The sequence below is a fragment of the Glycine soja genome, chromosome 16 (assembly GCF_004193775.1).
Source record: "Glycine soja cultivar W05 chromosome 16, ASM419377v2, whole genome shotgun sequence".
NCBI lineage: Eukaryota > Viridiplantae > Streptophyta > Magnoliopsida > Fabales > Fabaceae > Glycine > Glycine soja.
The window spans coordinates 25,061,281-25,084,646 of record NC_041017.1 but is presented as its reverse complement, the minus strand read 5'-3'; the positions used below and the strand labels follow the sequence as shown (position 1 = coordinate 25,084,646).

General features: G+C 38.3%; 1 protein-coding gene across 2 annotated transcripts; it reads right to left on the bottom strand.

The window, feature by feature from the left end:
* Positions 1-14,304: 14,304 nt before the first annotated feature.
* Positions 14,305-21,989, bottom strand: LOC114389656 (RNA polymerase I-specific transcription initiation factor RRN3-like). 2 transcript variants are annotated; one of them, XM_028350383.1, is made up of 16 exons: positions 21,780-21,989; positions 21,511-21,638; positions 21,326-21,409; positions 21,140-21,211; positions 20,982-21,053; positions 20,654-20,890; positions 20,095-20,205; positions 19,899-20,009; positions 17,837-17,962; positions 17,669-17,737; positions 17,459-17,565; positions 16,146-16,229; positions 15,949-16,036; positions 15,524-15,643; positions 15,138-15,322; positions 14,305-15,021 (listed from the first exon to the last, which is right to left on the bottom strand). In XM_028350383.1, exons 2-16 carry the CDS (start codon positions 21,622-21,624, stop codon positions 14,718-14,720), a joined length of 1,884 nt encoding a protein of 627 aa, XP_028206184.1. In that variant the 5' UTR covers positions 21,625-21,638; positions 21,780-21,989; the 3' UTR covers positions 14,305-14,717. The 2 variants fall into 2 exon arrangements, with proteins under 2 accessions (XP_028206184.1, XP_028206183.1); XM_028350382.1 differs by having other exon boundaries at positions 14,341-15,021; positions 21,511-21,651.
* Positions 21,990-23,366: the final 1,377 nt, after the last annotated feature.

The following is a 23,366-nucleotide window of genomic DNA, read 5'->3' as shown; positions in this document are numbered from 1 at the left end:
ATTCTCTATCTCTAGGTCCCTTGCAGTCAACTGATGTGGTAATTCATTTAGCTAATAGAAGTGTTGCCTATCCTGTTTGGTTTCATAGAAGATGTCTAGTTAGAGTTTGGTGAACTGATTTCCCTGTTGATTTTTATATCTTGAATATGGAAGATGGATTTTCTCAAGGATCAGTTCCATCATTCTAGGCAGACCCTTTATGAAAACTGCTAGAACTAGATAGATGTTTATGCAGGCATACTGTCCATGGAGTTTGGTGATATAACTGTTCATTTTAATATTCTGATGCTATGAAATACCCATCTGAAGATCTTTCTGTTATTTCGTGCTGAAATAATTGACCATGTTGTTGATGAATACATGACTGATCTTTATTCTAATCTGCATGCCTCTCACTCTTCATGTCATTGAGTCTGAAATTGTACTTGATCATATGTTTGAATTTGATGCTGAGAGTGATATTGTGCATGCCTGGTGGTAGTGTTTTACCTCTTGAGATTGATTTTATAGAGTCAGATTAGGACAACCATTGTTTCAGGAAGTACACATACCTCTGACTTTCTTTATGAGGTAAAGGCTGAGAAACCATCTCCTTCTACCACTGTCCAGCCGACCACACCAGAATTGAAGCCTCTGCCATTAAATTTAAAATACGCTTACTTGGATGATAGCAAGAGTTTTCCAGTGATTATATCTGCCTCCCTTTGCTGATGAGCAAGAGGAGAAGTTGTTGTCAGTTCTCAAGAAGCATAAAGAGGCTATAGGCTGGACCCTGGCGGACATTCCTGGTATTAGCCCATCCACATGTATGCATCGAATAAATTTAGAGGATGGAGCTAAACCAGTAAAGACAGCCACAGAGAGGACTCAACCCGTGATTCTTGATGTAGTGAAGAAGGAGATAACCAAGCTTTTGCAAGCTGGAATCATTTATCCTATCTCTGACAACAATGGGTGAGTCCCGTCCAGGTAGTCCCGAAAAGATTGGCCTCACAGTGATCAGAAATGAGAAGGAGGAGCTGATTCCTACGTCGGGGCAGAACAGTTGGAGAGTCTGCATGACTATAGGAGGCTGAACCAGGTTACCAAAAAGGACCATTTTCCCCTGCCATTCATTGGACCAGCATGCTTGAACGCCTGGCAGGTAAATCCACTACTGTTTCCTAATGGTTTTTCTGGTTATATGCAAATTACTATTGCTCCTAAGGATCAGGAAAAGACCACATTACCTGCCCCCTCGGCACTTTGCTTATAGGAGATGCCTTTCGGCCTGTGCAATGCCCCTGGTACTTCCAGCGGTGCATGATTAGTATTTTCAGTATTTTTTAGAAAATTGCATAGAGGTGTTTATGGATGATTTCACTGTATATGGATCCTCTTTTTGATTGTTGTTTGAATAGTTTGGAAAAAGTTTTGAATAAATGCATTGAAACTAACCTTGTTCTAAATTTTGAAAAATGTCATTTTATGGTTGAGCAAGGTATGTTTTAGGCCACATTATTTCCAATAAGTGTATTGAAGTAGATTCTGCAAAAATTATGTTTTTCACCAATTGTCTTACCCTCTTGTGTGCGAGAGGTGCGATCTTTTCTTGGTCATGCAGGTTCTACAGGCGTTTTATAAGGGATTTTAGCAAAGTAGCCCCTTCCACGTTCAACTTGTTGCAAAAGGAGCTGGAGTTTGACTTTAATGACAGATGCAAAGAGGCTTTTGATTGCCTCAAAAGAGCGTTGACTACCACCCCCATCATCCAGGCACCCGATTGGACAGCCCCTTTTGAGCTTATGTCTGATGCATCAAATTATGCATTGGGGGCTGTCCTTGCTCAGAAATGATAAATTGCCCAGGTGATATATTATGCTCTAGGACTTAGATGCTGCCCAAACAAATTATACTACTACTGAGAAAGAGCTTCTAGCCATTGTTTTGCTCTTGAAAATTTCGCATCTTATTTGCTTGGTACTCGCGTTCATTGTTATACTGACCATGCAGCTCTAAAGTACTTGTTGAAGAAGGCTGATTCTAAGCCTAGGTTGATCCGATGGATCTGCTCTGGCTCCAAGAGTTTGACTTGGAGATCCGTGATAGGAGCGGAGCACAAAATCTAGTTGCTGATCATTTGAGTCGGGATCGAACGTGTCTCTGATGCAGATTCACCTATTCGGATGATTTCCCGGATGATCATTTGTATATATTGGTATAGTATTTTTGACTCTCTTTCTACTCCCTGGTTTGCTAACATTGTCAATTATTTAGTTGCCTCTGTTTTTCCTCCCTTAGCATCTAAGGCCCAAAAAGAATAAGATTTAAAGTGATGCTTAAGCATTTTATTTGGCGATGACCCCTACTTGTGGAAATTGTGCAGTGATCAGGTCATTAGACGGTGCATTCCAGATCATGAGACTGACTCAGTCCTGCAGTTCTGTCATTCTTCCGCACTGGGAGTCTCTGCTAGTAGTAGAATCAATTAGAGACGGATTTTAGCGACCACACCATGCTGAATTATTGGGATTTTTGTTTTAGTAGCTAGGGTTGTTATTTTTGGCTGAATTTTTTGTGGTAACTTCTTTTAATCCATATTATGTGGGAAAAATAGCTAGAGCCTTTAGTTTGGTCAGATTTGGAAGTTCCAAAAAACTAGCAAATTTTGTGTTTGTCAAAATTTCAAATGGCCATAACTTTTGCTCCGGTTATCAGAATCGCAATTTTATATATGCATTTGGGGTAGAAAAAAATTTCCTACGCCATGGCAGCCCACCATAGGCCGGCTGAGGTCTCCATCGTCCAAAAAAAGCGATTCTGTCAAAAGTTTTTTATTTTTCAAGTTTTATTCACTTATTTTCTTAACCTACCAATTTTAGCTTTCATAGTTAGAATTTGAATTTTGTCTGAAATTTTTGTGCTATCTTCTCATCATTTTATAAGGTTGCTCACAAAATTTTAAGTCATTTGGATATCATTTGAGGGTAGCTGTAGTTCAACCTACACCTTTATTTACATGACAAGGCAACTAGTTGTGTGCATGCTGAATGTAGTGTATGACTAGAGGCAATCCATCTGACTTACAACCCTTTGATCCTGAGATAGATAGGACATTTCATAGATTAGTTAGGCATCATTTTATACCTTTTGATCATTCTGAGCATTCCATAACTGGTGAATCTGTACATTCTGTTATTGGTGATTTTGAACATCCTGATCTTGAGCATTATAATTTTGAGCATTCTGATTCTGAGCATTCTGATTTTGCACATTCTGAGAACATGGCACAACCTCCACCTCGTGAGAGGACTCTAAGGGAAATGGCTGCACCTGATTTCACCTATGAAGCTTGTGCATCCAATACCCTGATGTGGATGTCCCATATGTTCTTAAAACTGGACTGATTCATTTGCTTCCAAAGTTTCATGGCCTTGCAGGTGAAGACCCGCACAAACATTTGAAAGAATTTCACATTGTCTGCTCCACCATGAAACCCCCAGATGTCCAAGAGGATCACATATTTCTGAAGGCTTTTCCTCATTCATTAGAGGGAGTGGCAAAGACTGGCTGTATTACCTTGCTCCAAGGTCCATCACGAGCTGGGATGACCTTAAGAGAGTATTCTAAGAAAAAATTTTCCCTGCTTCCAGGACCACAACCATCAGGAAGGATTATCTCAGGTATTAGACAACTCAGTGGAGAGAGCCTGTATGAGTACTAGGAGAGATTTAAGAAACTATGTACCAGTTGCCCCCACCATCAGATTTCAGAACAACTTCTTCTCCAATATTTTTATGAAGGACTCAGTAATATGGAGAGAAGTATGATAGATGCTGCCAGTGGTGGAGCCCTTGGAGACATGACTCCTGCTGAAGCCAGAAATTTAATTGAGAAGATGGCCTCCAACTCCCAGCAGTTTAGCGCCAGAAATGATGCCATAGTCATTAGAGGAGTGCATGAGGTAGCTACAAACCCATCTGCATCATCTGAAACTAAGAAGCTTGAAGGCAAACTGGATGCGTTGGTCAACTTGGTAACCCAGCTGGCCTTGAATCAGAAATCTGTACCTGTCGCAAGGGTTTGTGGTTGTGCTCCTCTGCTGACCACCATACAGACCTTTGCCCTTTCATGCAGCAACCTGGAGCAATTAAGCAGCCTGAAGCTTATGCTGCAAATATTTACAATAGACCTCCTCAACCTCAGCAGCAAAATCAACCACAGCAGAGCAATTATGACCTTTCCAGCAACAGATACAACCCTGGATGGAGGAATCACCCTAACCTCAGATGGTCCAACCCTCAGCAACAACAACAGCAGTCTACTCCTTCCTTCCAAAATGCTGCTGGCCCAAGTAGACCATACATTCCTCCACCAATCCAACAACAACAACAACCCCAGAAACAGCCAACAGTTGAGGCCCCTCCACAACCTTCCCTCGAAGAACTTGTGAGGCAAATGACTATGCAGAACATGCAGTTTCAGCAAGAGACCAGAGCCTCCATTCAGAGCTTAACCAATCAGATGGGACTATTAGCTACCCAATTGAATCAACAACAGTCCCAGAATTCTGACAAGCTGTCCAAAATCCCAAAAATGTCAGTGCCATTTCATTGAGGTCGGGAAAGCAGTGTCAAGGACCTCAACCCGTAGCACCTTCCTCATCTGCAAATGAACCTGCCAAACTTCACTTTATTCCAGAAAAAAGGTGATGACAAAAATCTACCTAACAATTTCTGTGCAGGTGAATCTTCTTCCACAGGTAATTCTGATTTGCAGAAAGCAGCACATTCCCCCTCTTCCATTCCTCCAAGAGCAGTTTCCAACAAAAAAATGGAAGAGGCAGAGAAAGAGATCTTGGAAACGTTTAGAAAAGTAGAGGTAAACATACCTCTGTTGGATGCAATAAAGCAAATTCCAAGATATGCCAAATTCTTGAAGGAGCTGTGCCACTAAAAAGCGGAAGCTTAAAGGAAGTGAACGAATTAGCATGGGCAGAAATGTCTCCGCATTGATTGGTAAATCTGTTCCTCAAATTCCTGAAAAATGCAAAGATCCAGGTACATTCAGCATACCTTGTATTATAGGGAATAGTAAGTTTGACAATGGCATGCTAGATTTAGGAGCCTCTGTTAGTGTTATGCCTCTGTCGATTTTTAATTCTCTATCTCTAGGTCCCTTGCAGTCAACTGATGTGGTAATTCATTTAGCTAATAGAAGTGTTGCCTATCCTGTTGGTTTCATAGAAGATGTCTTAGTTAGAGTTGGTGAACTGATTTTCCCTGTTGATTTTTATATCTTGAATATGGAAGATGGATTTTCTCAAGGATCAGTTCTCATCATTCTAGGCAGACCCTTTATGAAAACTGCTAGAACTAAGATAGATGTTTATGCAGGCATACTGTCCATGGAGTTTGGTGATATAACTGTTCATTTTAATATTCTGGATGCTATGAAATACCCATCTGAAGATCTTTCTGTATTTCGTGCTGAAATAATTGACCATGTTGTTGATGAATACATGACTGATCTTTATTCTAATCTGCATGCCTCTCACTCTTCATGCATTGAGTCTGAAATTGTACTTGATCATATGTTTGAATTTGATGCTGAGAGTGATATTGATTGCATGCCTGGTGGTAGTGTTTTACCTCTTGAGATTGATTTTATAGAGTCAGATAGGACTAACCATGTTTCAGGAAGTACACATACCTCTGACTTTCTTTATGAGGTAAAGGCTGAGAAACCATCTCCTTCTACCACTGTCCAGCCGACCACACCAGAATTGAAGCCTCTGCCATCAAATTTAAAATACGCTTACTTGGATGATAGCAAGAGTTTTCCAGTGATTATATCTGCCTCCCTTGCTGATGAGCAAGAGGAGAAGTTGTTGTCAGTTCTCAAGAAGCATAAGAAGGCTATAGGCTGGACCCTGGCGGACATTCCTGGTATTAGCCCATCCACATGTATGCATCGAATAAATTTAGAGGATGGAGCTAAACCAGTAAGACAGCCACAGAGAAGACTCAACCCGGTGATTCTTGATGTAGTGAAGAAGGAGATAACCAAGCTTTTGCAAGCTGGAATCATTTATCCTATCTCTGACAACCAATGGGTGAGTCCCGTCCAGGTAGTCCCGAAAAAGATTGGCCTCACAGTGATCAGAAATGAGAAGGAGGAGCTGATTCCTACTCGGGTGCAGAACAGTTGGAGAGTCTGCATTGACTATAGGAGGCTGAACCAGGTTACCAAAAAGGACCATTTTCCCCTGCCATTCATTGACCAGATGCTTGAACGCCTGGCAGGTAAATCCCACTACTGTTTCCTTAATGGTTTTTCTGGTTATATGCAAATTACTATTGCTCCTAAGGATCAGGAAAAGACCACATTCACCTGCCCCCTCGGCACTTTTGCTTATAGGAGGATGCCTTTCGGCCTGTGCAATGCCCCTGGTACCTTCCAGCGGTGCATGATTAGTATTTTCAGTGATTTTTTAGAAAATTGCATAGAGGTGTTTATGGATGATTTCACTGTATATGGATCCTCTTTTGATTGTTGTTTGAATAGTTTGGAAAAAGTTTTGAATAAATGCATTGAAACTAACCTTGTTCTAAATTTTGAAAAATGTCATTTTATGGTTGAGCAAGGTATAGTTTTAGGCCACATTATTTCCAATAAGGGTATTGAAGTAGATCCTGCAAAAATTTATGTTATTTCACAATTGTCTTACCCCTCTTGTGTGCGAGAGGTGCGATCTTTTCTTGGTCATGCAGGATTCTACAGGCGCTTTATAAGGGATTTTAGCAAAGTAGCCCTTCCACTGTCCAACTTGTTGCAAAAGGAGCTGGAGTTTGACTTTAATGACAGATGCAAAGAGGCTTTTGATTGCCTCAAAAGAGCGTTGACTACCACCCCCATCATCCAGGCACCCGATTGGACAGCCCCTTTTGAGCTTATGTCTGATGCATCAAATTATGCATTGGGGGCTGTCCTTGCTCAGAAAATTGATAAATTGCCCAGGGTGATATATTATGCTTCTAGGACTTTAGATGCTGCCCAAACAAATTATACTACTACTGAGAAAGAGCTTCTAGCCATTGTTTTTGCTCTTGAAAAATTTCGATCTTATTTGCTTGGTACTCGCGTTATTGTTTATACTGACCATGCAGCTCTAAAGTACTTGTTGAAGAAGGCTGATTCTAAGCCTAGGTTGATCCGATGGATGCTCTGGCTCCAAGAGTTTGACTTGGAGATCCGTGATAGGAGCGGAGCACAAAATCTAGTTGCTGATCATTTGAGTCGGATCGAACGTGTCTCTGATGCAGATTCACCTATTCGGGATGATTTCCCGGATGATCATTTGTATATATTGTATAGTATTTTTGACTCTCTTTCTACTCCCTGGTTTGCTAACATTGTCAATTATTTAGTTGCCTCTGTTTTTCCTCCCTTAGCATCTAAGGCCCAAAAAGATAAGATTAAAAGTGATGCTAAGCATTTTATTTGGGATGACCCCTACTTGTGGAAATTGTGCAGTGATCAGGTCATTAGACGGTGCATTCCAGATCATGAGACTGACTCAGTCCTGCAGTTCTGTCATTCTTCCGCACTGGGAGGTCATCTGGGTGTTCAAATGACAGCTCGCAAAGTGCTTGATTGTGGTTTTTATTGGCCCACCATCTTTAAAGATGCGTGGAAGATCTGCAGCACTTGTGAGCAGTGTCAGAGAGCAGGAAATACACTTACATGGAGACAACAAATGCCTCAGCAACCTATGTTATTTTGTGAGGTGTTTGATGTCTGGGGTATAGATTTCATGGGTCCTTTTCCTGTCTCTTTTGGTTATGTTTATATTCTCCTTGCAGTTGATTATGTTTCAAAATGGGTGGAAGCCAAGCCCACTAGAACTAATGATGCTAAAGTTGTCGCAGACTTTGTCAGGTCTAATCTATTTTGCAGGTTTGGAGTACCTAAAGCAATTGTTAGTGATCAAGGAACCCATTTTTGCAACAGGACAATGCATGCCCTGCTTAAAAAGTACGGGGTGGTACACAAGGTATCCACACCATACCACCCCCAGACTAATGGACAGGCAGAAATTTCTAACAGGGAAATCAAGAGAATTCTAGAGAAGATTGTGCAGCCAAGCAGGAAAGATTGGAGTACCAGGCTTGATGATGCTCTCTGGGCACATCGGACTGCCTACAAAGCACCCATAGGAATGTCTCCTTATCGGGTTGTCTTTGGAAAGGCATGTCATCTTCCAGTGGAAATTGAGCACAAAGCATACTGGGCAGTGAAGACTTGCAACTTCTCTATGGATCAAGCTGGTGAGGAAAGGAAGTTGCAACTGAGTGAGTTAGATGAAATCCGCCTAGAAGCCTACGAGAATGCCAAGTTCTACAAAGAAAAGACCAAGAAGTTCCATGATAGCATGATAGTTAAAAAAGACTTCGTGGTTGGGCAAAAAGTGTTATTGTATAATTCTAGGCTTGGACTCATGAGTGGTAAGTTGAGGTCTAAGTGGATTGGTCCTTTTGTTGTTACTAATGTTTTTCCTTATGGTACAGTTGAGATCAAAAGCGACTCCACAAACAAGAGCTTCAAGGTCAACGGACATCGACTTAAGCCATTCCTCACAAACCCTTCTTTAGTGGACGTAGTGGTGGAAGAGACTTCCTTACTCCACCCTACTCTTCCTCCACCATGACTTAGGGAGTTTTTCTTTTCCTATCTCCTTCTTTGCTTTTATTACACTTGTCCGATTCTCTTTGATGATTTAATTGTTTTTAATCTTTTAATTGTGCTACATTGAGGACAATGTGTTGTTTAAGTATGGGGGGGAGTGTTCTTTGGTTTTGCTAGTTTTGTTGGTTTTGTTAATTTTTTAGTTGTGTTAATTTGTTAATGTTGTTACTTTCGTCGGATTTTCAGTTTAATATTTTGGGTCAATTTCGTGTGCACGTACGACTTTGCATGTTTTTCTTTGAATTATAGGATATGTTCAAGAAATGGGTAATTGTTTTGAAAATAAAAGTTCTTGACATTTTGTGACTTGAAATCCTTGATTCTTCTCTACATGTCATGATAGTTTTGAAAGCTCAATTTGAAAGTGATGATTTTACCTTTGTGAGAATTTGAGCCATCCATCATTATAATCATTTGGTGTGTTTTGCCCCATTGATTGCTTGCACAATAGCCTTGACTTGATTCTTGTTGATGCGTCCTAATTCACATGCATATTTGGAAATGATTAAGGCAATTTTGTTCTTATAAGCTTCTAGCCAAATGGACTTACCTTGAATTAATTCCTTTGATAGCCCTTTTGAGCCTTGTTTCCCTTTCCTTGTTTTGAAGCTCACTACAAGCCTTAAGTGAAAAACCATGATATTACCATATCCTTAAGGAAATTTGGAGCTTTGGAATTGTTTTGGGAATAAGTGTGGGGGGTTTTTGTTTCATTGGACAACTTGTTTTGTTGGCTATGCTTCATGATGTATTTTGGGCCATACTTGATGTACATTGTATATTGGTTAAATGTTGGACATGCTGAATGAAATGTTGTTTCTCAAAGGCTAAGAGTAAAAAAAAAAAAAAAATTCGAAAAAAAAAATTCGAAAAAAGAAAAAGAAAAGCAATAAAGTTGAGTGAATAAGATCTTAAATGGCACAAGAATGATGAAACTCTTGGTTCTACTCTTCATGTTTAATTTTTATCTTTACTTCTTTTTATTTTCTTATTTTTTTTCTTAATATGCACTTATTCCCCTTTGCTCCTCTATTCCTTTGGGATTTAGCCACTTATTCCATATTTCTCCATACCTTGTCCTTGGCCCCATTACAACCTTAAAAGACCTTTTGATCCTCATGTGCTTGTGTTTATGGGTTGATTGTCAATTTTAGAATCTTGCCAAGTTTATGTGGTGTTTGCTTTCATGGGTGCTTTGAGGGTAAATAGTAGCCTAGACACTTGAGAGATAGAGTGTATATCTTGTGAGGCTTTATCACTTTTCATTCTTGAGCTGATTAACTATTTTGCCATGATTGGGTTGCTTGGATGATTTTCATGAATGTCTTGACTTTTTGGATCTCCTTATGTTAGATGTTACCCATTCCTTGATGTTCATTGAGAAATATGTGAATGTTTTTGTTTGTCTCCCTTTGATATCCTTGGATTTTGTTCTTTGTTTCATTTTGTCCAGGAGTGCAAAAGGCTAAGTATGGGGGGTTTTGATGTGCCATCATTTTCTTCTATTTTCTAAACCCTTTTTGCACCATTTTAATTATTGATTGGTCTTAATTGTCAATTAATTAGGCAGTTTTATTATTTGGGCTCATTTAGCTAATTTGATGTTTTTAATCTAATTTTAGGAATTAATGAAACATTGGGCTTAATCCGGATTTTGGTTGTGGACTTGAAGAGGACAAATAAAGCATCGCTTACCTTAGTTAATTTCTAATTAGGAAATTTCGCAATTTTATTTTATGTTGTTCAGTGTTTATTTCGTTTTGGGTCAGAGTATTGTAATAGGGCCCAGTGACTTTGAGTGACTCTTTTTAAATAGCTGCCTTGGGATTCGTGCAGGGCATTCTATTCTGCTATGCTATTTTCATTATTCAGAGTTTGGTTTTAGGTTTTCACGTTTTTCTGTTCCCTTGTTACAGTTTTCGTTCTTAATGCAAATTTCCGTTTTCTGCTTCTAATTACGAGTTCATTCTTGCTTCTTCTTCTACTTTCATTTACGTTTTTGTTCATTTACGTTCTTATTCATTTACGTTTCTGCTTCATGTTTCATTTGCGTTTTCTGTTTGAATCCATGGAAGGCTAGATTTTCTGGTGTTGTTTCCTTTTGAGGACGAAGCCCAACTCTCTTTGAGGTTTCGTTTGTAATGTGGTTTCCTGGCAGTTTTCCCTTCACCAGTTATCCCAATTTCGTGAATATTAATCAGTGCACGCTTCGTGTTCGATTAATTGCCTCTGAGCCTAACTTGCGTTCATGCTTAATGAACGAAGGGCTAACTGGTGTATGTGGTGCCTAATCACGTATTGAAAACCCTAAGTTGATTTTCGCTTAGTAAATTGAAATAGGGTTGGATTAAGTGGTTGACTGTTAGGGACGAATTCTCCATAACCCAGGATAAGAGAGTGGCTTCTGAATCAGAGGAAACAACCCGTTTTTAATATTAGTAGTTTCGTATTCCATTTTATTTGTTCTGCTCTTTAATTACCAAACAACCAAACCCCCCCCCCCCCCATCGTTACTGTTACTGCAAGTATATTATGAACATTTGGTTTGTCACTGCTCGTTGGGAAACGACCTAGGATCACTTCCTAGTTACTGCATTTTCATGTTTATTTGATTCGGGTATGGCCTCGATCAAAGTCCTATTAGTCTAGGTTCATATATCTTGTTGTATCAGGTGCGATGCTTTACACCTCATGTTAACCCATGAATTTTTTTTATTTATTAAATATAATTTATTCTTTTGAAATATGTGGGAGATTGTTGTAATTTTAATGTTTATTTCAAAAGAATTTTTTTATTAAAAAAATTAATTAAAGAATATTGTAAATGATTTATAACTAACATAATTTGTTTCAAAAGTTGGAGATTTTAATAATTAAATTTGTTTTTGAACATTAGAGATTTTGTTAACTAACAATATTTTCTTTAACGATTTAAAACAATTAATTGATAATATCTTTCGATTGTGATTTTATCATATATTTGTTTAATTAACTAACACTCACCATCTAACATGTGTCACTTATTACACCACATAGGTAATGCACATCATAAAAGCAAGTGCATGTGAAAGCTCCATGGGATGAATTGCCAAAAAGCAAAGGACACCACCTACTTCACCACGTACACATAAGCATATTCCTTTGGCATTTTTGTTTCAAAAAAAAAATATGGGTGCCAACTTGAGCAACTTGGTTTGATCATTTTTTTATTATTACTATTTATTCTTCCTCTTTGCTTTAATTAATTTTTTTCCCTCTTTATTCCTGGGTTGGTTATCTTGGCGAGTTTTGTAACCTTAGCTCCACTTCCTGTTATATCCTAGGCGGTTTGAGTGAAACACCACACATAAACCTTTTAGGTCAGTGACTATCATGTCTAAGAAAATTTAACTGCATTCGTGATTTTCGACTTCACCAACTACAACATGTTTGAATCTTTAGCCATGTATGCTTAGGCTTCACCAATGGCTCCTATATTTCAATCCTCACAACCAAAAGCAATCCCACGTGAGAGTTTGGATTAGATTCACAGGTTATCCAGGAATATTGGCGGCCTAGAATCCTATTAGAAATTTCGAGTAGTATAGGAGTGCCTATCACTCACGAAACAGTGTTTAACCATTATGCGTGTATTTTTGTGGATGTTGATTTGAAAAGGGAATTCCACAAGGAGTTTATGGTTGAACGTGAGGGATTATCGTGGGGGTGGAGTATGAAAAATTGCCAAAATTATGTTGCTTTTGCCACACAATTGACCATGATGCTTCCCAGAGCAAAAAACAAACAGGTGGTGGGCATATAGAAACTCAAGTTGTAGTTAAGCATCCAGCAGGCACTGAAAACCATACCTTGGTTAATGAGACTCCTCAGAAGGACAATCTTATTGCTCCTCGCACAGTTGGCAATAACCTTTCTGATTTAGACCTACTTCCTCATGGATTGGCAGCGAATGCTAAACATCAGGATGCCACAGCGTCAGTTTCTACTGATGTTTCGATTTTTGCTAACCTTGAAAAGGATCTGCCCAAGGTTTAGAGGACATTCATGATCACGTGTCGGAGTCCTTATCTACGGGGGTTTAATTTTTGGGTTCAAGATGACCAACCAGGACAGCTTTTCCTGGAGATCTTCGAAGAATTTCATGGTTCTGGGCCGATGAGGTGGAGGAAGAAACTCATCTCTTCTCATGAACCTTAAATTAGACACCCTCCAAACAAAGAATTTTCTATTGTTCTATCCAAATCCAGCAAGAAAAAATTGGCCAATAGGAAGAAAAAGAATCTGGATTTCAGCAAAAAGCTCGTTCATGAGCTGGACTCAGGAAGTTTGCTTAATGAAGATTCTCTTCTGTAATATCAATGCTTAAGTGGTTTTGCATTCTGCACAAATCTGATTTCTTATTTCTAGGGGTGTTTGCTCAAAGTTTCTCATCCCTCTATCATTTCAACCTCCTCTCAACGGGTCTCTTGTGTTGCCTTCAAAAATGTTTTTCCGAATGTTTGTTGTTTATGAGTACCTCATTTAAAGGCATCTTTGGTTAGGGAGGATAGTGGTGATGATGATAGTTGTGGTAGTGACCACAGATAAGGATAACCACAATAGTAATCATAGTAATAACAAAGATGGTGAGATGTATTTTTTCTTACTTTTGAAAATAAATGTAAAAGTGTTTAAAAATTATTCCAGCTTTAATTTTATCAAATACATTTTGTTTTAAAAATTGACTTGAAAACCAAAGACTTGTCATCGAAATACCTCAAAGTTGAATGACTGAAATGCTTCAACTAAAACATTAAGAATGTGTTTGGATGGAGGAATTTAAAATTCTGAGAAATTTTAAATTCTAAGAATTTTAAATGCTTCAATTGAAATTCTTTTATTTTCAAAATTTTGTGTTTGAATAAAAAAAGTTAAAATTATGAGGGTGAAAAAAAAAATGAATGAAAAAAAAAAAGAAAAATTCCTCTACGTTCTACGTTCTTAGGCCCCGAACGATGTTCCACAATCTCAAACGGTGTTTCTTGAAAAAATACGGTAAGAATAGAATTTCAATTTCTCCCCTTCTAGAAGAAAATTGAAATTCCAAATTTTTAGTTATTTAAAATTCTGTTTTAAAATTCCAAAATTTTAAATTCATCACAAAAAAACATCCAAACAATGAATTCTAGATTACAAAAATTCAAATTCTCTAATAAATTACTTTCCTCAATTAAAATTCTCATACTCTAAGGAACATTTTAAAAAATTTATGTTTCTTTCTAATCAAGCCAACCAATGTTAACAAAAAGGTTAAAATGCGAGCATAAGCCAATAAGGTATATAATTTACAGTACTTTTCAGATATAAATTATTTTTTTTCTTCCACTATCTGAACAATAAATGTTTCTTTGGTTTTATTTATATTTAATTAATTAATTTCATTACATTCTCTTTCATTATATCTCTTCATCAATCCCAAGCATAACCGTATCTCTTTTCATCAGTCCAAGCATCATAACCATATGCATTCGACTACAAGAGCTTCAAAACATAGGAATTTAATTCAAATACCGTACACAAACCATGTTGGATTCAGACCTGCGCACAAAAATAATAGACTTATACGCACACTTCTTTTGTCCTCCAACTCAACAAATACTGTATTTCATGTAGCGTATCCTCAAAACATAAATTATACTTACAATATAGCAGGGAACGAATCTTAGAGTTTGCTGCTCCTACTCACTTTAACACAGTAGAAAATGAATACTGTATGAACATTACGAATTTGTCTCTGCTTCTCTAATGTGCAGAATTACTTAAATCAACGGCTATAATTTCACACTTTACTTTTAAGTAGTTGTATAGGACTCATCCAAAATTACAACGGCCCAAAAAATATCAATGCCCTATTTTTTAGGACACCACTATGCTGATTAGTTCCTGTAATGAACACTGCAAAATCGACAGATTTCCTATTTTACGTAAAAGAGATCACAAGCAGATAGGTATCACAGAGACTCCGGACTAGTGGATGGTCTGATTCTAGCTGGCATTCGCTTACATTGATTCAACTGTGTCTCAAACCCATGTTTAAAAGATTTTCTGGGGGTTATAGACATTTTGTTCAAGTCAGGGTTAAAATCAAAACCTTCAACGCTCACCATCATATCATCATCAATCATATCCTTTGTGTACCTGTCGATAAAATCATCATCTGATACTTCACTGCCACTATCACTGAGTTCGTCATTGTCATCATCATCATATGTAGTTCTGACTTTTGACCAGCGAACAAAATGTGGCCTTATGTAGCTGAAGACAGTCCACATTGAGAGTTGTTGTGGTGAACAAAAAGCAACATAAGCATAAAATTTAATTCAATAAAATGTTAATGTCAAATCAAACAAATTTAGTTGAATAACACTTGCCTTTCACTTTTCTTCAACAAACATGGATCAAATGGGAAAAACATGTCAAGTCTATCAATCCCGCCAAAAGCCTTGGAAAGATCAGACTCAAGCATATCATCAAAAACAAATGACTCTGACGCCATGAAAAGTTGAGCAGCCTTTGCCTGTCTAAGAAATTCCACTACTACAGTAGGCAAACACACCTGGTAGAAAAGTTTACATCAATCTCCAAGTATTTGTTTCAGACAAAAGCAGCACAACGTTGTAATAGAAAAAGTTCAAACAGTCTTCACCCATCAAATGTCAGGAGGGCATGAATACAGTCTCCCCATCATTTTATACACAAAATCTGACAACTAAATCTGTTTATTAATAAAAACCATGATTGTTGTAAAGTTCGTTACCTTCAAGGGACTCAATTTATGTTTCAAGATTGCCTCCATGGGCATATTAAGCAGCTGCAATTTAAGCCTAGGAATATCCATCAAAGATCTCATGCGAAAACACAGAATATACATAATGGCCTGCTCACACCAAAAAAACATAACGAACAAAATCAATATTCTGCAAGAATATAGATAATTTTTGCAGTTCATAGAAATAACCAGTGTTTCCACCAGATTTAAGACGGCAAAATCAATGAATTCTATTGATGACTTCGTCAATCAATAATCCATCAATAATTCAATATAAATGGTGATGGGGGTGATGTTCAAAAGTAGTTGCATTACTTTCATTCCCTTGTCAGAAATAATGAAAAGGCATCATACTTACAGCCCCCCCATCCCCCCACCCCCAGATCACCAATTAAAAATCTGACAAGGCTCACCTGGCACCCAGAATAAAAAACTTGATGTGCTCGTGGGTTCATATCAAAATCACGTAACTTGCAATATGCATAACACCAATCAACCAAGCTGAAATTTCAACCAAAGATCATAAAATCAATTTATAAAATTGTGCTTTTCTTACAAAATAAAACATTTGATCATAAATGGATAGTGGGCATTTAAAATGTTTCCAAACCTTTGTATGATGTTAGTGACCAATGCAGCTGAAAGGAACTTTGCACGAGTCAAATAACTAGCAAGATAAGCAGCAGCACTCATCCTGCAAAGAATGAATGAATACAATTACCAATGCCATAAGTTACATTTGAAATTGGTTGGAAAAAAAAAATTATCATGCTCATTGCGGCATTAACCGAGGACAAACAGTTCGGCATCACTGTAACTCAAATTATTGATGACCAAGTTACAGACATGATCAGATGCAGTGTTGTCAAATGGTGGCCATGGCGGAAAGGCGTGGTGAATTTTTGAAAAAATGCCACCAAATAGCGGTGGCGTGACGGGTTGCAAATGGCGGCGTCATGGCGGTCATGGTGGCATGGCGGAAAATAGCGGATTATAGGGTTTTTTTTTCGTGGTCATGGTGGCATGGCGCAGCCCTACCACAATGGACAGCACAGAACGCAGCCCCTCCCACGCGACCCAGCCGCGAACCCGCATGCAGAACGCAGCCCAGCAGCGACGACCCCGTGTTCCCCCCACACGACCCAGCAGCGACAACTCGACGAGCAACAGCGCACCACGCACGCGGGCACACACCACGCACACGGCAAACAGCGACGGCAATGGCGCTACAGTCTGCAACGGACGGCAACGTGATTCTGTTTTTGTTTTCCTTTTTTTTGCTTGTTTTTGTTCTGTTTTTTTCTGTTTGACACCCCTTTTTTTCTGTTCACCCCTTTCTTTTCTGTTCAGCCCTTTTTTTATGATATTTTTCTGTTTGACACCCCTTTTATTTTTGCTTCTGCTTTTTTTTTCTGTTCAGCCCTTTTTTATGATATTTTTCTGTTTTACACCCGTTTTTCTGTTTTTTATGCTTTTATCCTTTTGTTATTTTGAACTCTTGAATGAGTTTATTTGGTGCTGGTACTTGGTTATTATGTGAACTCATGAAACTTTTTTAATTTATTTGAATGCAATCCATTGTTTTTTTTTAATTTTTTATTTATATTTATTTTTTATCTATTGTTTTGTTAATATTTATATGTATATATAATTATATATTTTTTTTGTCCACCATGACGTCCGCCATTTTCCGCTACACCATCCGCCATATTTTAATATGGCGGATTTTTGGCTTTCTGCCATGAACCGCCATCCACCATTAACAACACTGATCAGATGGAAAAAAAATGCAGGCAGTAAATTTAATTATGCCAAGTGTGACGAGTGTATAAATAAGCCCCATTCCAACTATATATTTTATTTAGCATTATCGATCAGGATTCAGTAGAATTATAATTCTTGAATGCAACAATAAAAATTTACCTAGTAATAGGGGGATTAACATCACATCCAAACATATCAGCAAGAACCATGGCAAATTTCACACCACATCCTTCAGGGTCCAGTGCACATGCATAGAACATCACATACTGAAACAAAATTTACGCCACTAATGAGAACATATTTCACAGAAATAGTACTGGCAAGAAACATAACACAAGTAAGAAACAGTAATGATTAGCAAAACAGTACCTGGGTAAATTTTGACTTGTACGCATTCAATACGGTTCTCTGAAATGAAGCTAGTAGAGTATCGAATACCTAATCAAAGATAACAATTAGAATATTATGAAGTCTTGTTGATGCACTTCTAAAAAGCACTCGTGTGCGCAATATGTGTAATTTTATAGATGGGATTACCTCAGTCAAACGGCCACTGCTTTGACAGGATTCAAGGTGCAAAAATGCCAGCACCATTAGGCTATCTAATTTCTCAACAACCAAGTTGCCTTGCAAATTTTTTCTATTTAATAACTCTGACGGAGGCTGTAAAAAGGCCAAAAATCATGATAATTATTAGATAAATATTAATGAACATGATAAAATTTATGGGAAATATAAGCGGAAGACTCAAAATATACGGCATATAATGTATTAGATAAATATTAATGATCAGCAAAGAAGATTACTTATACTCCCCAAATAACTAGCATTGCATAATGAATAAACATAGTGCTCAGAGATAGACAATAACTCTATATATAACAGTTAATTAGTCATTAATCATCAAGGCACTTAACAAAAAAAATTTGAAACACTAGCATAAAGGTATACGCTGCATAGCCAATTAAGAAAGCATTAGACCACCTGCAAAGTCTAGCATTACCAATCAATGTCTCTAAAGGTTTAACCTTTCTTTTAGGATCATCAGATCATGCTCCTCAAAACTGCATGTTGCACCTTAAACCGAGAGAATCTCAAGTATCACAGTTGATGAGAAATCAGATAACTTAGCTCACTCAAATTCGTAGATGTTATCCAAACAATTCAATTATCTAAAAGGAAAATCTAAACAGATTATTTCACACTCCACTACCCAAGGAAAAATATTACTCCTTACAGCCTACAGGTATAGCTGCTTTTGCATTCAGTTAGTAGTGACATGATTGGAGTTAAAGCAGCCAGAAGATGCACATACAAGTCCAACAAGAGGCAAGAGAAGAGATTGGATATAAGGAGCACCTCAGGCAACTTGAGGGAGCTTTCCTCACAGAGATGGAGCTCCATGCAAGTTCCTTGTTAATGGCAGTGGACTTGACAAAGCCCAGCTCATAAAAATCATCAGGTTACAGTATAATAAAAGACAGTAGCAACAAGGATTGTATGTGCAGATCAATTTATGTACAAGATAGCTGCTGCCAGGCATCTATACTAAATATTCAATGCCATAGGTTGGCTCACCTCAAAGGCAAACTAGATACACTTGGCAACCTAATGCAATATTAATACTTAACATCTAATATCATCACCTCCTTTTTAAGGTAGGCGGCACCTTTGACTACAGATCAAGAACACACCAGTCACCAGGATTAACTAAGGAGACATACCCAGCTCAATTGATGGACTCACACGAGGTCACACAAATATTTACCAACTGAACTCAACTGAAAATTTTGTATTGATTCTACAAGACATATACAGGTTAAGCACAACTAATGGCCACACTCCCCCTGCTAAGAAGGATGAGTGGAAATGCTTACTGGTGTAAACCTATGTTGTCAAAATCAGTTGTGGAGCATTTCAATGGTGCGGTTGTCATGCCCATGCCCACGATCGCAGCAGAACATGGCAGCATGATCACATTTCCGAGGCATTTGGACACTACCGTCGTGCCAGACACTTTGCGACCACCATCACATCGCCACCGACCTCCCTCTCTTTCATTTGAGTGCATTAATGTTTCACTTTCACAAGCAGCATGAGCTACCTGTCTAACAGACAACCTGGGTAGATGGGGCTGATCTAAGGTTTTTAGCCTCTTAGGGTGTGTTTTTCTCTTTTCTAATCTTGTGGGCCTTGGGCCTCAAGTCCACCATTTCTTCACTTAATTATTTTTTTTTTGCAGGGAACCGATTTTACACCAGTTATTTGCCAGGCTAGTTTTGAGGGTAGATCAAACCGGATTTGACCGGTTCCTTGTTGTTCCAGCCGATTCAATCTGGTTCTAACAACTATGCAATTATCATTTCAGGAAACAATGTGTGCAGAGAAGGAATAAACATCAAACAACTTCACAACACACAAAATGTATAGAAGAATACAAATCAGACAAGCAATACAGTGCCAAGGACAGGAATAAGAGATTTTTCACCTTCAAGCAAATTTCTATCTTCAATTTAATGAGGTGCATATTTTAATTTTCCAGGTACCATTCCATCATTAGACCACAACATGAACTGTAAATATATAATAAGATGCATACCATACTATCACAATTCTCATCCTCATCTGCAAATTCAGTAACATCTTCTAACTCCATTTCAAATATGCCTTTGGCATCTTCTTGCAGGATTCCATCCCATCCAATTTCCACCTACAACCAGTTTAATAGGAATTATATTGTTGGCCAAAGGACCCAACTTTTCTTTGACAAAATGTTTGAGGATTAACCAACTTACATCCAACTCTAGCAACCTATCCACAAGAGCAGGCAGCATTATAGAACCGACAGTTTCTCCAATTGCACCACTCTCCAGCCTTAACATATTCTCGACATACATGACAATCTCCTGCAAGCAACAAAAAGGTGAACTCTGATTTAATAGATTACAGTTAAATATATCTCTTTGATAGATAAGTTAGCAATACACAAAAGTAGAAAACTGCATATCAGCCCTCTCCACAACAACAAATGTTTCTACATAAAGTTTCAAAATCAAAATGCATACTAAAAAGTAAAAAAAAAGATGGTATATATTGTCTGTGATATAAAATAATTCAAGGACAAGGAAATGGAGTCTTAAAAGATCCTGCGTACTGCATAACACAAAAGTAAACAATGCCCCTACATTAGCCATATTATATACCAAAAGTGGAAATACTGAACATCTACAATACTGAATGTAAAATTGACAAGAAAAAAATGTATAATGACAATTGGCAGCAAGCTGATTGATACATCATCTCATAATGCACAACAAACACATTAAGTATCCAGAGGAAGTCGTATGAACTCACAGTTTCCTTACTGAAGACACTTGGCATTTTCTGGATAACTATTGGAGATAGTCGCAAAGGTGCAAGAGGCACCAAATCAGCTATCTCTTTCAAAGCTGCATGTACCCGTGACAGAACTTTATTTTTTCTGTCAATTCCATTCTCCTGTCTCAGAGAATCTAAGAGGTAAAAAGGCGGCACAAAATGTTTCACAAGCATCTCCAAACACCAATCGATGTATTTTCCATTGGAAGCAGCCTGCAGAAAAATACATTGACAGCAAACTTAACAAAAATTCACGATTGGCTCTATATTACAAATCCAGGGGTGGTGCAAAATGATCAAGTACCAAAGATATTATGAGTTCCAGCAGCGCATCCATAATATCAATTCCATAATTCCAGAGGCTCATTCTCGAAACCTGGACAAAATAAAAAATCATCAGCCATGGAAGAACAAATTTGAAGTCCCAAACACATCATGAAGAACCACGGTAAAAAATCATACAGCAAAGAGCAGGGATTCATGATGAACAGAATCTATATAGGACACTGCTCCAGAAAGCGCCTTCAAAGTCGTCTGCAACCATAAGATATAAAATTGTAACACATGGTCAGCACAGTGGCTTAAATTTAAGTTTAATAAAACAATGCAACATTGCACTTCATTATGATGTTAAAATTAAGAACCTACCACAAGTATAGCAACCTCATCAGGATTAAGATTCTTCTTCGGGTGCAAATAACCGACGAGCTCGTCGTAATTCTCTCGATCACCCTGAGCCACAACAATCCAAATTTTATTTTCAATGCCAATAGAAACATAAACATCAAATTGGGCAAAACTCGTGGCAGTTATTCTTTTCTAGAATAGCTTACAGTTGTTACTGCAACAAGCACGCCTCTGAAGTGACGAACTAACTGTGAATCACTGAAATCATCGTTCTCCATTTGAGAAAATTCTTCCTTGTTATTCACCTGAACCCTTCCCATGCTCTCTTAAAACCCTAAGCAAAAACCCTAACACACGTAACAAAGAGAGAGAGAGAGAGAGAGAGAAATCGCAAAGCGTAAACGAAAAGCACTTAGAATAAGCTAATAAATAATAACGGCAATACGCAGATGTGAACTAAACGGAGAACGCTTACGGAAGCTGCGTCGGTGAGAAAAAGGAGGTTCGAAGGAGTATGCTAAATATAGGTGTGGTAGCAAAACGACGGCGTTTCGAGAAGGAAGGAAGCGCGCGGAAAACGGTAACTGGCGCTGGTGTCGGATGCTGTTACCTCTTCTTCGCGAAGGAAGAGTGAACAATTGCGGCTACGAAGAGGGAACAGCAACAAGGGTCTTGAGAAAAGGGAAACTCGTGGTTTATATAGGCATCCTTCTTTGGTTTTTTCTTTTTCCTTCAATTACTTATTGGTTGGGCCCTTTCAGCCTTTGGGAGCCCGTTGTCGACCTCGCACGATTTTGGCCCATTGGGTTTCAAGAATTAACTGAATACGTTGCCGGATTTTACTTCCTGCACCTCCTTTTGCTACCTGTATCCCCGAAAAAACCTGAATGAACACAAATACCCCTGCATCACGACCAACCCCCTCCCCTTTGAGGTTGATGCCATCAACAAACACCTCTTTCAAAGACCACAAGGGTGATGCTAAACACATCTAGGACTTCGTGTTGCACCACATCGATGAGGTTTATAACCTGTTGGCTTGAGTAACACAAACGTTGGTGAGAATCCAATGCCTCAAAAACCCAAGAGTTCCTCCGCAAGGTTCATCCACGGAGGGTGAGTCAGGGCCTAAGATCAGGCTGAAGGGCGTAGTCGATGGACAACAGGTGAATATTCCTATACTACCCTATGTTGGTCTCGAGGGACGGAGGAGGCTAGGTTAGCCGAAAGATGGTTATCGGTTCAAAGATGCAAGGTGCCCCTGCTTTTTCAGGGTAATAAGGGATAGAGAAAATGTCTCAAGCTAAAGTTCGAGTACCAAGCGCTACAGCGCTGAAGTAATCCATCCCATACTCCTAGGAAAAGCTCGAACGACTTTCAACAAATGGATACTTGTATCTGAAACCGACACAGGTGGGTAGGTAGAGAATACCTAGGGGCGCGAGACAACTCTCTGTAAGGAACTTGGCAAAATAGCCCTGTAACTTCGGGAGAAGGGTTTCTGGAATTCGCTATTTATTTTACACTTTTGAAAAGGGCCTTTTTGGAATTATGAAAATATACTAATGAAATAGTCTTTCTGGGAGACACTATATCTTTTTTTACACTTTCTAAAGAGGCCAAAAGTATAAAAGCATGCTTTCAAAAAGGTCTTTCTAGAAGTATAAGAAAAATAGTGACTTCAAAACAAGCTTTTTTGGAATAGGATCGCATTCCACACCTGTCTTTCATTTTCAACTCCGTTTGCACCTTCTTCTCAGCATTAGAGTTGCAGGCAGTTGGGTTTCGGTGGGACACAATGATGTTCGGTGGTTGGCTACAGGGGTAAGCTTGTCTGTTTAAGTGTTTTGGGAGGTGCAAGAAGTAAAAAGCCTACGGTTGCCTACTTGCCTTAGCCCAGCCTACTCGCCTTTAGACCAACATGACCTAAACCATGAACAGAAACAAAACAATATGGAGACGGAATTGAGAAAATATTTTAATTACAAAAAAATATATTTTATTTGGAATTTATTTTTTAAAAGTTTGCACAAAAAATGTTTAAAATATAAAATAAAAATAA

Excerpts from the sequence above, each read along its gene's own strand:
- LOC114389656 (XM_028350383.1), bottom strand. The coding sequence starts at position 21,624 with ATGGGAAGGGTTCAGGTGAATAACAAGGAAGAATTTTCTCAAATGGAG. Across the intron at positions 17,963-19,898 it reads ATGAGAATTGTGATAGTATG|CCTCCGTCAGAGTTATTAAA; the intron begins GTATGCATCTTA and ends GCCTTTTTACAG. Across the intron at positions 17,738-17,836 it reads GCAGTGGCCGTTTGACTGAG|GTATTCGATACTCTACTAGC; the intron begins GTAATCCCATCT and ends ATCTTTGATTAG.